Source organism: Parasteatoda tepidariorum, chromosome 5, assembly GCF_982258835.1.
Source record: "Parasteatoda tepidariorum strain Cologne lab strain chromosome 5, Ptep-v5.0, whole genome shotgun sequence".
In the NCBI taxonomy this organism is placed as follows: domain Eukaryota; kingdom Metazoa; phylum Arthropoda; class Arachnida; order Araneae; family Theridiidae; genus Parasteatoda; species Parasteatoda tepidariorum.
Window position 1 is genome coordinate 1123369 of NC_141759.1, and position 17774 is coordinate 1141142.

Consider the following 17774-nt stretch of genomic DNA (forward strand, 5'->3'; position numbering starts at 1 on the left):
TACTTTCCAGATTTGGATTAACTTCAAATCATTAATTTTATTTTATTTTATAACCGTCGTTGAGTGTGCAATTAAAGAAATATAAAAAAGCACTTAGCATAGACCTGAAATTAGTCTTTGTATATTATCTTAGTTTATAACCGTCGTTGAACAGCCGACCCATTTTAGGGTTTACGGTTACTAATGTTCAACTATGTAAGTTTGAAAGCAATTTCAAATTTTCATTTATTTTAAGAATGAAAGATATTAACTGAAGTTTTATTTCATCTCTGTTCATTACAACTTTTTTGCATTAAAGTGTTCCGAAAATAATTTCTGCTCATTTTATTGTGCACTCCTGAAACTAATAATAAGCAGAAAAATATCCCATCATGAAATTAAGATGAAGATAAAAGCAAAACTTTTTAGACAAAATTATATTAAATTATAAATTTCTTGACGAAATCATTATTTTCTTAAACCTGCAATTTTAATACAGCATAAAAAAACTTCAAGGTACAGGTTTTATACCGGTCTCAATTTATTTATACATTATTTGCATAAAAAATTTATATTATTTTTAAACAAATAGCTCAAACCATTTCAATACAATTATTTTTGCTTGATTATAAATTTATAGTTAAAAAACCAATAATAAATTAGTGGCATAAAAGGAAAACATAAATGCATAACTAATTCTCACATGCAAAGATTATTTAGAATAACATAAATTTTATTGAATTTAAAATAATAATATTAAATGGTTTATATATGTGAATAAATTTTGAGAACTGATTATTATGGAATTCCATAATATAAGGCTTCATAAATGTAAAAAAATATTGTTGATGACAGATTTCATCTTTGATAGTCTTTTATAAAACCTGCAGTTTTTATTTTGAATTATTAGAAATCATGGCTTCATAAAGCTTTTGAAAAAAACAAAGATTTCTTTTCGCAGGTCTAGAGTGACCTTTGAAATGTCTGCGTAAATCCTTTTCGAAGGTCTACGAAACGAACTGACCTACGAAATATCTGTAGTTTTCTTAATGAGACATTGCTTTCCCTGAACAGTTTTTGCAGATTTTCTTCCCAGGTCATGCCGTATTGGTCTAAGAAATTTTGGAGATTCCTTTCAGTCCTTTATCCTTATGAAGCTATAGTATTATTTAACAGCACATTATTTTGCAAAACACGTGGAAAATATGGAAGTCACTTTCGTATATTAAGTGTTCAGCGTTTGATTATTTTAAGTACTTCTACGTATATTTTCTCGAAACTTTGAAGGAATATTACACTATGTACGGTTTTGAGTTAGCTACTTATCTTAAACTACACATTTGTCAAGCTTTTGAGTTTTTAAATATTTTAAATTTATTATGCTTAACACTGCTGAAAACTGATTTGGATGATTCTAAAAAATTACAATAATGTAAATTGCATAAAAACAATAACATGAAAAATCTGAAACAAACAATGAAAAATCTGCAGAATGTTAATCAGAAACTCGGGGGAATCAGCAGAATACAAAATCTGTAGATTGCATAATTTTGTCCGAAAAAAATTTATCGAGAATCTAAAATGGCAAAGCATATTACATCTCATTATATTATATCTCATTATATCTCAAATTTTGATTAGGTGACGGTATTTTATTTTACATGCAACGAAAGATACAAGGAAAATAAAAAGCCGCCTAACTTATTTCTAGATAAACCATGACAGATATAAAATCATCATTGATCACTTTCAATGCTGTAGTTTAAAATAATAAAGTTGAAGAGTAACGAGATGTTCCAAATTTAGCAAAGAACGACAGCCATCTATACTTTCTCTCCTTGGTTCTCTCGCCAGTTAATTAAATTATTGGTAATATTCATGTATAAGTCTATGTTAAAAAAGAGCGCCTGTTGTTAAAAATCGTCACATAAATAATTCAAAAAACTTAATATCTGACTATCTGGACTATAATGTATTCACGTTTCCCTCAAATAAAGTGACTTGAACAGCAGTGGCTCAGGGAATAGAGCGCTTGTATCCCAACGAGATGACCCGAGTTCGATCCCAGCGATAACAGGTCGATTCGAATTCCGCACCCGTCTCACACCGACCAAAGCGCTGACATAAAGTACCTTCGGTGGTACACAGATCAAAGATTAGCGTCCCCTTACCATCAGGTTAAGGCTGGAAGATTTTCGTGGTTTTCTTCTCCATGTAACGTAAATGCAGTTAGTGCCCTCTAAAAGTCCTCCATGAAGGCAAATTTCTCTTTATACTTGATCCAGGAGTCCCCTTGTCTTCTGGATAGGGATCAAAATTACAACCGTAAATCCTAAAATGGGTAGGCTGCTCAACGCCGGTTACAAAATATAAATTATTATAATTTCATTATAATAATTTAAAGCTTTTGCTTTCTCGAGAATCATGAGTCATAATTTGGAAACAATTTTTCTAAATTAATTGCTTTTCCACAATTTTTATCATTTTTTTTTTCTTTTCTTGACAATGATCAAGGAAAAAAAAATGACGGTTAAAACCTTTCATACACTACAGGCAGAAAGCTCACAAAAATTCTTTTCGGTGACTCTAGTTCTAAAAAAATTTAAAAAATTGCATATACATCCAAAATTACAAAATAATGCTTGAAGTATTTCTGGAGAAATTTTAAAAAATGATAAAAACTGAAAGTGTGTCTTTTATTATTGTGGGGTAAGGCATTTTCTCTAACGCAAAAAAATATACAACTCGAAAAAATAAATAACAATACTTTTAATTACAGTCGCTGAATATTGCATTCGCATATTTATTGATCCATTTTGAAGGTTAAATCACAATAGAAAAAATTGTGATCCCCGCTAGGCAATTACAGGTTACTCGTTGGCAAAATGATTGTTGCTTAATTTACTTTTGGAAAAGAAACTCTATTGTGTTTTCATCTTGGACATCTTTAACTGATAATCCTGAACTGCTCGGTACACAATTTCGCAGACATATTGAATTGCAGCTCAGACGCATTCTGTGTAAATTCTTTTGATGACTGAATAGACATTGAACAGCCAATCGAGATCAATATTATCATTTTCAGATGGGTACAATGGTGCTTGATGGTGATTATAAGCTGCATCATACACCTTTTTCGAATTCACAAGCTAATACATGAAATATGATTTGAAAGCTAGGCTTTTTTTCAATTTTACATGAAAAGTGAATGAATCATTTATATTGCGTGGAAGACAGTCTACGATTCTTGTGCAAGTCATTGGGTACTTTGACAATGGATCCTTTCATCCCTAACTGGTGATCAACACCCAGTTCTCGTATTTGCATGAAAGGGGTTCGGAGAGTCACCATCCCCTCTTCGGTAGGGTTCAATTCCCTCAACCACTTTGGTATTTTTGTGAGGGACGGGCTTCATGATTGCGTTTGCGAACGGAATCCTTTCGTTTTCTCGTTTGTGTGGATTGCTTAAGGTATTCCCGTCTGCGTTCTTTGGCTTTGGCTGTTTCAGCCTCGGTAAGTTTAGGCCTTGGCATCGTTTTTCTTCTTGATTCAACTCTGACTTTTGGGACCGTGTCAATCAGTTTCGACCCTCTTTATTTGTGATACTCACCTGAATTAGTAATGAAAACGATCCAGTTTGAACTGTATGTTAGAATTTCTGATTCTTAATTAAAACAATAAAAACAAAAATATTATTCAAATGATGAAATTCTCTTTTATTCACAACTCGAAAAGTATTTATGGGATCTCACATTTCCCATATCTCAAAAATAAACTCTCCAACTTAATACATAACAAAATTAAAGTGAAAAAAAGAATTCGAAAAAAATTATCAAACACCAGCGGTCACCATAGCAACGCATGAGCACTGTTCACTATTACTCTTGATTATTAAAGTTGAAAAGTGATGACGCCATGAAATCCAAACCAAGACCCATTTTGGCAATGAGTAATATATTCGTAACCATAATACGAACTTTTTCAGAAAGTTGCATGAAATGTTTCATGCATGCGTTGAACGTAACGCGGTTGCAGAAAAGGCGGATGCTTCTAAGTCTTGCGATCTTTATTCGATTTATCAATTTTATCTTTAGATCATTAGATCATGTGTACTTTTCTGTTTCTTCCTTCAAAAAAAATGATTCGTTTCATTTGCTGAAAAAATAAATACAAATTAGAGAATCTTACCTTGTTTCTAGGATATGAATTTTGTCTTTGAAATTCATCAAATCTAATCATTAATGTCCATAGTGATTAATAATTAAATCTGTTTAAATGGCTGGAGCACCCTGTACCTTCCTGTCATGTAATTTCAACGCTTTTAAGCTCAAACAAAAAATGCGAGAAAAAGGAAACAGTTTCTTTTTATAGTTTTTAAAATTTTTTTTTTAAATATTTGAAAACTTGCGATTCGTTTAAATCTCGTATCTTTTTTGTTTCTCTTTCTTTGAGGTGAACTGAATGTTCTGAACAACCAAAATGCAGTTCCGAGATTGATAGATAGTCAAAAATGAGAGATTTATTTCCAAGTGTGTTTAAACCAATGACTGCCTCAATCAAATTTTTTCTTCTTAACTTTTAGGTAATAATTCCCCCCTTAGAAACCACTACACCCATGACTACTTCAGTAGGTAAGTATTATTCTAATATCTAATCGTATATTAGCAAACAGAACAATACATTATTCATTAAAAGGAGACACAATTAAATTGAATTCATTTTTATGGATGGAATGAAAATCGGTTTTCTCAAGAATTATTTTCAAGCTCCGATTCGAACTTCTAGTGTATAACTTCTATCGGTGTTTAAACTTATGGATGTGCATTATTTAACTGGAGCTTATCCCAATTCGTTGACTTCTTTTCCCCGAAAACGTGAAACTTATTACCCAAATGTTTCTTTCTTTCATAGTCATTTAAATTTTCGAAAGTTAATCTATAATCATGGACTTACTGATTTTCTTCTTAGACTTAGTGGTTGCTAAGATAAGAAAATACCCGTTTAGTTTAAGCATGAATAAATTACAACTCTTTTTATAATGGAACTTTTCATATCACTTCAATTTTTTTTTTTAAAAAAAGCCCTATCCATGAGTTCAAAGAGAATTTCAAAAAAATTGAGAAAAGAAGGTCCTTTTTTGAAAATTTTGTGTTTTTATAAAAAGGCCCATTTTTCTATATCAATAAACTAGCCGTCTTCGACGAATAGCTGGCCGGCTGTTGAGGTTTGAGTTCGAGATTAGATATAGTTTTGAGTTTCCTGTGCTGGCAACATCTTATTGTTTTTTATATTCTTTTTGATGTAAATAAAAGTTAAGTTTTCAGTTTGTTCTACGTGACTTTCAGTCTGATTTGCTCTCAACAAAATCCAACATTTTGGTGCCGAAATAACTCGGTAAGTCATACTGAAATTTTATAATTACTTTCGTCAAAAATCTGAATTGGAATGGCTACCGGTAGTGAAAAACTTGTAATATTTAAACGCAAACGAACAACGCTACGTACCGCCATTACGAAACTAACGACGAAATTGAACGATGCTGCTAGTACACAAACTGAAAAGGAATACAACATTGAACGTTTACAAGATAAAATAAAAGAATTAACCTTGGCAGACGATGAAATACATAATTTTTTAAATGATGAAGAATATCAGGAAGACATAATAGAATGCGAAAGATACACAGAAAATGCTCATTTGGCGTTATTTAATTTCAAAAGAACAGCGAATCGGAACACGAATTCAATTTCTGAAACATCGCCAACAGCTGCCAATATAAATAATTTTTCGTCTTCGCCTTCAAATGTTACAGTAAAGTTGCCTACAATAAAAATAAATACGTTTTACGGCGAAATTGAAGAATTCCATTGTTTTTGGGAGCGTTTTGAAAACTGTATCGACAAAAACGAAAGTTTATCGCTAATTGACAAGCATGTTTTTTTGCGGGGATATTTAGATGGAGAAGCAAAACGAATAGTTGATGGAATTAATATAACTGCAGAAACATATGCAACAACAAAGAATATTTTGAAATCGAAATATGGCGATAAAGATAAAATAATACAGGCTCATCTCGATTATTTAGAAAACCTAAAACCTGTCAAAAATCACTCTCCAGCAGCAATAAATGAGTTATATATTGATTGTAATCGAAGAATACAGGCTTTAGATGCTTTAGGAGAAAAAACTCAATCATACGGAAGAATTTTGGCTCCTAAAATACTTCGTGCTTTTCCTCATGAAATCTGTCGTAACTGGATTGTACATGCCAAACGTGAAAATTTTGGTGAAAGCGATATTTCAAAATTAATGAAATTTTTATCAGAAGAGGTCGACGGATCAATTACTGCAAGTAATATTAAAGGTTCACTTGCTCCAGATTATCCTATTAAATCCTCCTTAGAAAATTTTAACGTGAATTCTAAATCAGTTACCAAAAGTAAAATAATGTCACCATTTTGTCCTTTCTGTGAAACTGTCGGACATTGGCCTCAACAGTGCAATGTTGTAACGGACATAGACGCGCGCATACAGAAATTGAAGACTAGTAATAGATGTTTTTTGTGCACTAACCGAGGACATAACAAAAAAAATTGCCCTCGTAGAGAAAAATTTGTCTGTTCCAAATGCAAGAGAAAACACCATACATCAATATGCAAACCTCTAACCAATGAGCAGCCTGCGGCTACATCTACAAACAAAATGATGTATCGCCTTCCAATTTCGTTCATTTGCAAACCGCACGAGTTTTCATAACTGGGCCCACTGGCATTACAAAATTGACACGTTGTCTTTTGGATGGGGGAAGTCAATCTAGTTTCGTTTCTTCTAATCTTGTGGATACTTTAAAACTTCCAGTAATTTCAACCAGACATTTGGACATTCAAGCCTTTGAATCCCCAGCTAATGTTGGCTACATGCGAAGACAAGTCAAATTTCAGTTATCAAGTATCTGGGACAAATCTAAAGTTAATGTTACTGCATTTGAAAGCTCCAACAAATATGCATCACACCTACCTTCATCAACGGATGTTTCACTTTTTGCTAAAAACAGGCGAATGAAACTTGCTGATCCAGATGATTCATTGTCGAACTTACCAATTGAGATTTTAATCGGTGCAGATTACTACTGGATTGTTATGAATTCTGAAGCTCCAGTCAGGTTGTCGGATTCTCTGGCTTTGGTCCCATCAAGTTTTGGTTGGGTACTTAGTGGAACTCGATCACACGCAACAGTTTCCTTCATTTCAACGGTTCATAATGTTGATGTGGATACTTCAACTCAGGAATTAGATAATGTGGTACGAAATTTCTGGAACTTAGAGAGCATTGGCATACAACCAACACAAGAAAAAATAAGTCCTCACAACTCTGAACTCTTAACGAACTTTCATCAATCTTTTGAAATCATCGATGGTAGAAGAGTTGTAAAATTGCCTTGGAAACCAGAAGTTCAACTTTCGTCGAACAATTATGAAGTTGCAATTCAACGATTTAAATCTTTAACAAGGAAAATGCATGCAAATTCAGAATTCAAAGAAAAATATATTGAGCACATGCAAGATTATATTGATAAAAAACACGTTGAAGTTGTCTCAGAAACACATAATGAAGAACGTTTATTTTACTTGCCCCATCACGCAGTAAAGAAAATCACAAATGGAGAAACTAAGTGGCGTATAGTTTTTGATGCATCTTCACATTCTCCAGGTCACCCATCTTTGAACGACGCTCTTGAAGTAGGACCAAATCTTCTTCCCGATATCTTAGCCACATTGTTGAGATTTAGACTTTCTAAAATAGCAATCACTAGTGATGGGCGACAAGCATTTCTGCAGCTGATTCTAGCAGAAGAAGACAGAGATGCAACACGATTTATTTGGTACAATACTACATATACTCCTGATGGGAGACTCCGCACTGAAGATAAAATTGTAACCTATCGATTCACACGTCTTCCATTTGGACTCGTCTCTAGTCCATTTTTATTAGCAGCTTCTCTTCGTGAATTGGCTACAAAACACAAACAAGCATATCCTACAGCAACTAGACACATTGAGAATAACACCTATATGGATGATTTTGTAACCGGAACGTCTACGGATACTGAAGCTCTGATTCTTTACCAAGAACTGCAGCAACTTACATCACTTATTAGCCTACCATTAGACAAATGGACTACAAATTCTAAGACTTTGAAAGATATGTGGAAACAAGAAAGAATCTCGTTTAAGGATATCACGCAAGTCTTGGGTGTTAAATGGGATACTAACAGTGATGTTTTTCAAATTGATGTGCAGACAAAAATTGTTCAAGCATGTAAAGAACCAGTTACAAAACGCTTGCTACTGAAGTTGATGTCAAAGTTTTACGATCCTCTAGGCTTGTTTGCTCCAGTTACAGTAGTTGTGAAGATATTGTTTCAAGATACATGGCTTAGTGGTATTCAGTGGGATGAACTATTACCTCCATCTGTAGCACAGCAGTGGCACAAGTGGATAAATGAATTACATTATCTGAATGAAATATGCATCCCAAGATGGATTGGCTTTTCCGAAAATTCCGACGTTACCATACATGTGTTTTGCGACGCTTCGGAACGTGCATATGGTGCTTGCTTGTACGCGCGTCACGCAGATGATATTTCTACTGAGATCCATCTCATTTGCAGTCGAAATAAACTAGCCCCAATCAAAAGGGTCACCCTTCCGAGACTTGAATTGTTAGCTGCACTACTAGGAGCTCGCCTACTCCAGTATTTTTGCAAGGAAACGAACATGAAATCCCACACTGCCATACTATGGAGCGATTCTACTGTAGCTTTAAGTTGGATAAAGGGAAATCCTAACCAGTGGAAAACATTTGTCTGCAACAGAACAACAGAAATCCTTCAAAACACTACTTCAGCACAATGGCGCCACTGTCCCGGTACAGATAACCCAGCGGATTATCTTACTCGTGGTACCTTTCCATCACAGTTATCGATTTTAGAATCTTGGTGGCACGGTCCGAAATGGCTAAAACATGATCCAGAAACTTGGCCTATCAAAGTTTTGTCTACACGTACACAACCTTTAGTTGAAGCTGAATCACGAAAAACCAAATTTCAATCCTCCTACGTTGCAACTACAGAACCCATCATAGACATATCACGTTATAGTTCTTATACGAAACTTCTTCGTGTGACTGCCTGGATACTACGTTTTGTATACAACTGTAAGACACAGCAACGCATAACTCATGAACTGAATTGTAATGAAATAGAGAAAGCTAAAAACTATTGGATACAAACTGTACAGAATCAATGTTTCTCAGCTGAAATAAATGCCTTAAAAGCTGAACGTCCCCTGCCGAAAAAATCCAAAATTTCCTGTTTCAATCCCTTTCTCGAAGATAATTATTTACGCCTTGGGGGAAGGTTGCAATTTTCAAACATTTCATCTGACACTCGACACCCTTTATTGCTCGATGGTAAACACTATTTTGTCCACCTTTTGATCCAGCATACACACATACGACTCCACCACTTAGGTGTGCGTATAATCCTGTCCGAGTTACGTTCAACCTTCTGGATTTTAAGAGGACGTCAAGCTATAAAGCAAGTTATTCACAAATGCCTACCTTGCAAGTTGTCCAAAGCAAAATACGGAAAACAAATCGAAGCTCCTTTACCTCCTGAAAGAGTTGTACCTTCTGCTCCATTTACTACCACAGGAATTGATTTTGCTGGACCCGTGAATATTCGATGTTTGAAATCAAGAGACACAGCCTACATAACACTATTTACTTGTGCAACAACACGTGCATTACACATTGAACTTGTGTCGGATCTTACCACAGACAAATTTCTTTTGGCACTACAACGTTTTGTTGGCCGCAGAGGACTCCCACACACAATCTATACCGACAATGCTACCACTTTTCATGCAGCAAATAAGGACTTGATTCTGCTATGGCAAGTTCTGTCATCAGCTAAAACTCAGCAATACTATGCCCAAAATGGCATAACTTGGAAATTTATCGCCCCACGAGCGGCTTGGTGGGGAGGCTGGTGGGAACGCCTAATCGGAGTTGTCAAGCGATGTTTACGAAAGGTACTCGGACGAGCACTTCTTGACGAGGAAGGTCTGTCCACGGCCCTCATTGGAATAGAAGCCGCTCTGAACAGCCGACCATTGATATACGAAGATGACAGTTCCACAGCCTTAACACCAAGCCATTTCTTGACAGGACGGAAACTAACGGCCATTCCATCCAGCCCAAATAACAACACAAAGCTAAGAAAATTCTACAAGCAGCAGCAGGACTTACTCGACTGCTTTTGGAAAAAATGGTCTAAGGAATATTTGCTTCAATTGCGGTCATTTCATCAAGTTCGTAATCAGGACAATATCATTAACATCCGAATTGGCGATATTGTACTTCTACAAGAAGATGTCCGACCACGTCACATGTGGAAGAAAGCTAGAGTGGTGAACTTGCAAGAAGGACGAGATGGAAAAATAAGATCCTGTGAGCTGAGAGTTAATGGTCACAATATAACCCGTCCGGTAGCTCTGGTCATCCCCCTCGAGGTCGACCAGGGTGGGGAGGATGTTGAGGTTTGAGTTCGAGATTAGATATAGTTTTGAGTTTCCTGTGCTGGCAACATCTTATTGTTTTTTATATTCTTTTTGATGTAAATAAAAGTTAAGTTTTCAGTTTGTTCTACGTGACTTTCAGTCTGATTTGCTCTCAACAAAATCCAACACAAGTACTCCTTCGCGTCAGTCTGCCATGAATGCCAGAGTTTTTACTGATTTTGACCGGCAGGATTTCTTTTCTCGGTATAGAGTACTCTTACAATCATTCTAAGAATCTTTTTCATCCATTTGCAGAAGCATATAACTATCGGTGATGGGTAAAGCAATACATATTAAACGGGTGTATTTAACTTACATGATACTTTAAAGGAGTTATTATAGTCCAGAAGTTAGACATTTTCTTTGGAACAATTAATGCCGATTTTTATTTCATAGAAAACTCTGTTTATATCCTCTTCGAACTTCTAAATTATTAATCTGATCGTATCGAGATGGGTTTTATTCAATTCAGCGTGAAAAATATGCACCGAAAACAATAGTTCACTTGCTTTTCTGGAGAAAAAATTCATTTCTCAGCTGAAATTAATCCCATTTTCTTAAAAACTAAAGTGAGTAGGAGAGTAGGAGAATTTTCAGGTATCCATTATATTGACACGAAAATGTTTTTATCAAAACGTATTTTGGACGTTAATTTTTCCCCTCTTTTAGTTATAATAATTGGATAATTAGTTCAACCTTTAAAAGTAATCGCCTCTAAAAAATGAAAAAGGACTTTTAGTGGTATTATTCAGAACTTTCGAAACTGAGATTTCGGGTATTCCCGTTCAAACATTTCATTTCAACGATTTTTTTTCTTTTGACGTTTTATGCAGACATGCGATCACTCATTTTTTATTCTTTTCTTATTTCTCACTCCTAAATTTACATATATTCTGTATGTCGTGCATTATCCGCTCAAGAAATCTAACACTAATAAAATTTCTCTCAACAAGCATTCACTACTACTGAAAAGGAAACAACCACCCCAGATATAAGCTCAACCACTGAAACTACAACTGACGTGACATCAACAACCACCGATGCAGCAACAACACCTAAACAGACAACGACAACTACCCCTGGCACGACGACAACTACCCCTGGAACGACGACAACTACCCCTGGCACGACGACAACTACCCCTGGAACGACGACAACTACCCCTGGAACGACGACAACTACCCCTGGAACGACGACAACTACTCCTGGAACGACGACAACTACTCCTGGAACGACGACAACTACCCCTGGTACAACGACGACTACTGCTGACACAACAACAGCCAAAGAAACAACTTCTGTATTACCAACTACGTCTGAAGCGACGACCACTACGACGGCAGAAACAACCAGTACCACCATAACAACAACGACCCAAGCAACTACAACTACGACAGGTATGCTTTAAAATAAAAAGTGTAAATTTAATATCTCATACTAAAGTGATGAGATGCGTGCATTTGTAGCATATCCGTAGCTTCATATATCAGGATGATTCAGTTACTAAGTTTGAGGGAGGTATTGCACCTCATAAGGATTGAACATTGCTTAAAGACTATAAATGTCATCGTGCCCCACAAAGTTATGAGCTGACTGTTCATGCGTATTCGAACTTTTATTTATCTAAATTGTCTTAATTTCGTGTTAGTTTCACATTTTTTAGTAACTATAGTCAACAAGTGCATTCATATAGAATCTCTCCGATTCTCAAAGTCTGGTCGTCATTTTTCTAAAAACATAATTTCTAACCTTATTTTATCTCAGTTCATAAACTATCGGTTTCAGAAACTATCATCTGATTTTCATATTGTGTTTATGAATCATCATGTTTTATTCAATATTTTGACGCACCAAAGAATAAGAAATGACTCGTCCACTATTTAAAAACTAATCCGTAAGCCGTTGCTTCGATTTCAAACCTGTGAATTACGTTGCTCAACTATACATACTGTTGAATTAAAAACTTGCTTTAGATCTAAAAAAAAAAAAAAAAAAACATTTTCTTACATTTTATTTCATATAATTCATTATATTTTATTTTACAACCATTGTTGATCAGCCAACCCAATCTTGACTTTACGACTACCCATATTCAACTCCGTATCCTTGTTATTTTGAACCCAATCGGAAAGACAAAGGAACTCCTGGATCAAGTATTGGGAGAAAATTTGCCTTCCTTGAGGACTTTTTGATGGAACTAACCCGCATTTGCGTGACATGGCGAGGAAAACCACGAAAATCTCTTACGATTTTTGGATGGCAAGGGGACTCTAACCCGTGATCCGTCTTCCACTGAGAATAGTTTATGTCAGCACTGCAGTGGGTGCGACCTGGGTGCGGAATTCGTATTGATCAGCCTTTGCTGGAATTCGAACCTGGCTCACCTTAATAGGTGGAAAGCGCTCTATCCCCTGAGCTGCCACGGCTCGCATAGAATTCACTGAAACATTGTTCAAATTTAAAATTTTGCGTGAAATAATTCATTATTTGTTATTTAATTTAGGCTCTCGCTTTACAATTCATTGCACTCGCGTATGAAATAAGCCCCCCACGAAGTGGACTTCCATTGTGTGAAAAACTGGTCGACCTTTTGTTCTCGAAAATGTCGCAAAAGCACCAAAAACCACATTTATTTTTAAATTCATTTATATATTTTAATATGCAGCATTCGGTGGGAAAAAATTTAATTTGAACATTCCACAGAAATATACATCCATCATGAAATGCTTACTCGAAGCAAATACTTTATGCTTAACAAACGGAATCGTTTTACAGTGAAACATTTGGTATTTGTCACTCGGAGGTTCAATGGTAGAAGAAAAACAACAAGAAAGAAGAAGAATTGTCATCATTGAAGTGTTTCTTTCTTTTATACAGGTGCACCGCAATTTTCGTGTGATCCTCCGGACGGTGCTGCAGCTGAACTCCTATGTCCCCAAGACAGTTACCTTCTCAAAGCATTGGGATCGTAAGCATCAACGGATGTTCTCCTATTCAGTTTTGACATAATTGAAAAAGAGGATTTGTAGTGAGAAAACTTCTGAACCAAATGTGCCTAACCTATATTCCTCTTTTTCGTCGATTTTCTTTTTATCATTATTAGTATTTTTAACTCTTAAGGACTACTTTTGGGGTAAATTAGGCATACAAAGTACGGAATTTTACAAGAATTCGACATTTTATATAATATTGATATCACATTTCATTCGGGCAGGATAGAGGAGAGAAGGGTACTCTAAAGTCTGTAAAAAGTGACAAAATTGACCCTGAAGGTGACAAGTACGATTGAATATTCATACTTGAAGATCACGGTAAAAATTTCCCTGGAGACAAAATACAGAACTATTTTTTATTGAAGTTATACTTCCTATGCGACTTCCAACAAGGCTGCGTTAAACGTTTAACGCTACACTTTTATTGGACGGGAAATCGCGTGGTAGGATCCAGTTTTCCCTCATTCATTTCCATATTGTTTTGGTTCTCACTAGCATAAAAATAATAAAAGTCATAAAAGTATTGTTTTTCTATAAATATTTTTTTAGTTTAATTTGATACACATATAATTTAATAGGATAGTATTTTTTATTTTCAAATTTAGTGGATAACAATTGTAAAAAATGAGTGAAAACAATCCCACGGACAATGCGACGGATTTAAGGTTATGTCAAGGTACGTCTCTTGTAAATATCAATTGATTGTTAGGTTTTCTCTTCTGAAATTACATTATGACGCATTCACATTAATACAAGTACATTTTCCAGGGCGAGACGATAAGGCAACCACAAACACTTCCACTGGTTCAAGAGGGAAAAATGCACAATATTACCGTGATTACAGAGCACGGAAGCGAGAGGAGCAGGTAAAAGAGTCGTAGAATAGAACTAGTGATCCTTCTACGACTGCTGATTCTTCTACAATTAACGTCGCAGGTTGCGAAGTTTAACTTCTTCCGCGCGGAGGGACCCCACGCGCTATTTTTTTTTTTTTTTTTTTTTCAAAAATAAATTTCCGTGTTGAAAATTAGGTTGAGTTTGGTTCAGTAGTTTTCTCACAATCGAGTTTTTAACATTTTTGTTCTTATTATTATATTATAATTTCGAAATGTTTGTCCCCTTTTTTCTATATTTTTTTAAAATTCAAAACTATAAATACATCGAAGTTCATTTTGCTTATTAAAACAGTTATCTTTGTAAAATACAAGATATGTGATAAATTACACTAAGGGACAATTTTTTTTCTTCTGTTGCATAAGATTTTTGAGCAGATCTTAAGGGACTTCATACTGACTGCAACAGCAACAAAACCCATGTTGCAATGACTTAACGCATGCGCACTTTTTTCACCTTCCTTCTGTTGCAACAACCAGCGATTGTTTTCGCATTGGCTTCAAGAATTGGATGGGGTTCAATTTTCGTCGCTGTTGCAGACTCAGAGATTCAATCCGATTCATATTATATTTCTAATCTCAAAGGCAAAATACGATGAAATCACGTATGATTTTAATGTTAATATCATTCAGAACATAGTGACTTATGTTTAGATAAAATATGTGAATATATTTGAAAGATTTATTTGACACACATTAAAAGACATTTTTATTACAAAAATTTATTTTAAATGTTTTCATTTATGTAAATCTTAGTTGAAATAATTTTTAAATATATGTGAAATAATACAATTTTTAAAAACATTGATTAAAAATTTTTAAAAATATATATTGACTTGATTTAGAGACAGTGCTTCTAACTTCATGAATTCCTAAGATAAATTTTTAAAATTCTAAAGAGGGATTAATCTGCCGATCTTTCGTTGGTTTAAGCTATTTTAATGAGTTTTGTTAATTATGAAAAATGCATTGAATAGATACTTTTCTTTATTTAATTCTCTGAAAGTATTTTAAATTCATTGCGAAAAACTTAATAACGCGTCATAAGTTTTTTTCCTAAAATTAGATTTTTTTAACTGTCATTTTTATCCATATTTTTTGTCCAAATGTTTGAGTTCAAAAACGTTATACATAAGAGGGGATATATCTCGTAAATGCTGTGACACAATTCTAGGGGAATTAGGGCTCATCATCGGGATTAAAATTGCATAAGAACCCGAAAATGTCATCACATGAAGCTTCCCTATTACTGAACTGCTTCATGTGCTTCTGAACAGTTTATAATAAGCGAAACAGCCCCAATACGCGCATGACGACATTTCCGGACATGGGTTCCTGTGCAATTTTAATCCTGATGATGTGGCATAATTTCGCAACGTTTATGCGATTCCTTGTTACATAAAAAAAATTTTAAACTTTTACATTTCAACCAAAAATAGGGCAGACTTTATATGCTAGATTTGAAATCAACGATGCGAAAGATGTGTTCAAAAATCTTATGTAACGAAAAAAAATTCGCGGATATAATAGTGCGAGATGAAGACGAGAAAATATCTTTTCTTTATTTTGTTTTCCAATTTTTTAATATTTAAAAAAAAAACTTTTTAATTTTAAAAATATTTTATTTCATTAATTTTTCTTCTTTTCTTTATATTAATCTTTATTATTATATTATTTTCCATGTTATCTCAATATTTCTAACTGTGCGTGTGCGTTTCCGATTAGTAAACAGTTGTGTAGGTAGGTTATTATTGTTTATAAGTCGTGGCAGTTATGATATTGTTTCTCCTACCAAACATTAACAGAGAAATATACAGTTTTACTATAAGTTTTTTCATATTCTTTTTGAAAAGGCTGCCGTTATATTATGAGTGTAAATACTTATATATACTGTATATATACTGTATATACTTATATATACTGTATATATATACTGTAAATATATATATATATATATATATATATATATATATATATATATATATATATATATATATATATATATATATATATATATATATATATATATATATATATATATATGTATATATATACTGTAAATATATATATATATATATATATATATATATATATATATATATATATATATATATATATATATATATATATATATATATATATATATATATATATATATATATATATATATATATATATATATATATATATACATATATATATATATATATATACAGTGGTGGCCAAAAGTGTGGACATTTTTTGATAGTTTCATGCTTTTCAACTTTGTGTGCTTGAAGAATATATTAATTTTCACTTAAATACAAGCGTTTATGTATCAAATTGAAGGTAATTTAACGTAAAATTTAATAATAAATACAGTATTACAATATCTGAATTACAAAAAAAGTTATGCTCATTTTAGTAGAACAAACAAACACAAATTGTTTTGAATAAGAACGTGTTTTGAAGTAAAGGCGTACTAGCCAATCACAAATACTGTTCTTAGAAGAGTTATTGTTGTGGAAATATTTTGCGGAATGATGTATACTATTACAATTAAATAGAGTATTGCTGTTTTTGAATATTTAAAGTCCTTCTATTTAATTAAACTAATTTTAAACAGTGTCATCAACAAGAAGAACTAATTGGACATCTACAAAAAGAAGCCGAATTGTCATATTGAGAAAAAATGGCCTCTCTTAGGCTGAAATTGCGAGGCAAGTTGGTAGTTCAGTGACTTGTTCTGGTGTAAGAAAGTTCTGTTTACGTTATGAAAAAACGAAATCAGTGGAAAATAAAGCCAAATCAGGCCGAAAAAAATGCACAAGTGCTACTGCCGATAGAAAAATTAAACGGCTATACCTTCAAGATAGAAAAATTTCATCAGATGCCATTAGATGTGAAACGAATGCAGCGGGTATTGCAGTAAGTTCAAGAACAATAAGAAGAAGGTTATCAGGATTTGGACTACAAGCTAGAATTCCAAGGAAAAAACCTTATTTAAATCAAAAGCAACACCAAAAACGAGTTAAGTGGGCAAAAGAACACATTAAATGGTCAGAAAATCATTGGAAGCAAGTAATCTGGAGCGATGAGAGTAAAATATGGTAGTGATGGTAGAAAATACGTTAGACGTAGAGTAGATGAAGCACTTCATCCTGATTGCATTGAAGCAAATACAAAAAACACAACAAATGTCATGATTTGGGCATGTATGTTTGCAGATGGAGTGGGCCGAATTCAAGTGATTGATGACATCCTGAATGCCAAAAAATACATCGAAACTGTCCTGAAACCAAAATTGA

The 17774-nt window shown here is 33.8% G+C and overlaps 1 protein-coding gene across 1 annotated transcript in view; it reads left to right on the forward strand.

The window, feature by feature from the left end:
* LOC107444658 (uncharacterized) overlaps window positions 1-17774 on the forward strand; it is a 31904-nt gene that overhangs the window by 8133 nt on the left and 5997 nt on the right. Inside the window, exons 3-5 of the mRNA XM_087165063.1 lie at window positions 4562-4610; window positions 11555-11998; window positions 13479-13569. Coding sequence (XP_087021189.1) covers window positions 4562-4610; window positions 11555-11998; window positions 13479-13569 — 584 coding nt within the window. The remainder of the gene's footprint in view (window positions 1-4561; window positions 4611-11554; window positions 11999-13478; window positions 13570-17774) is intronic.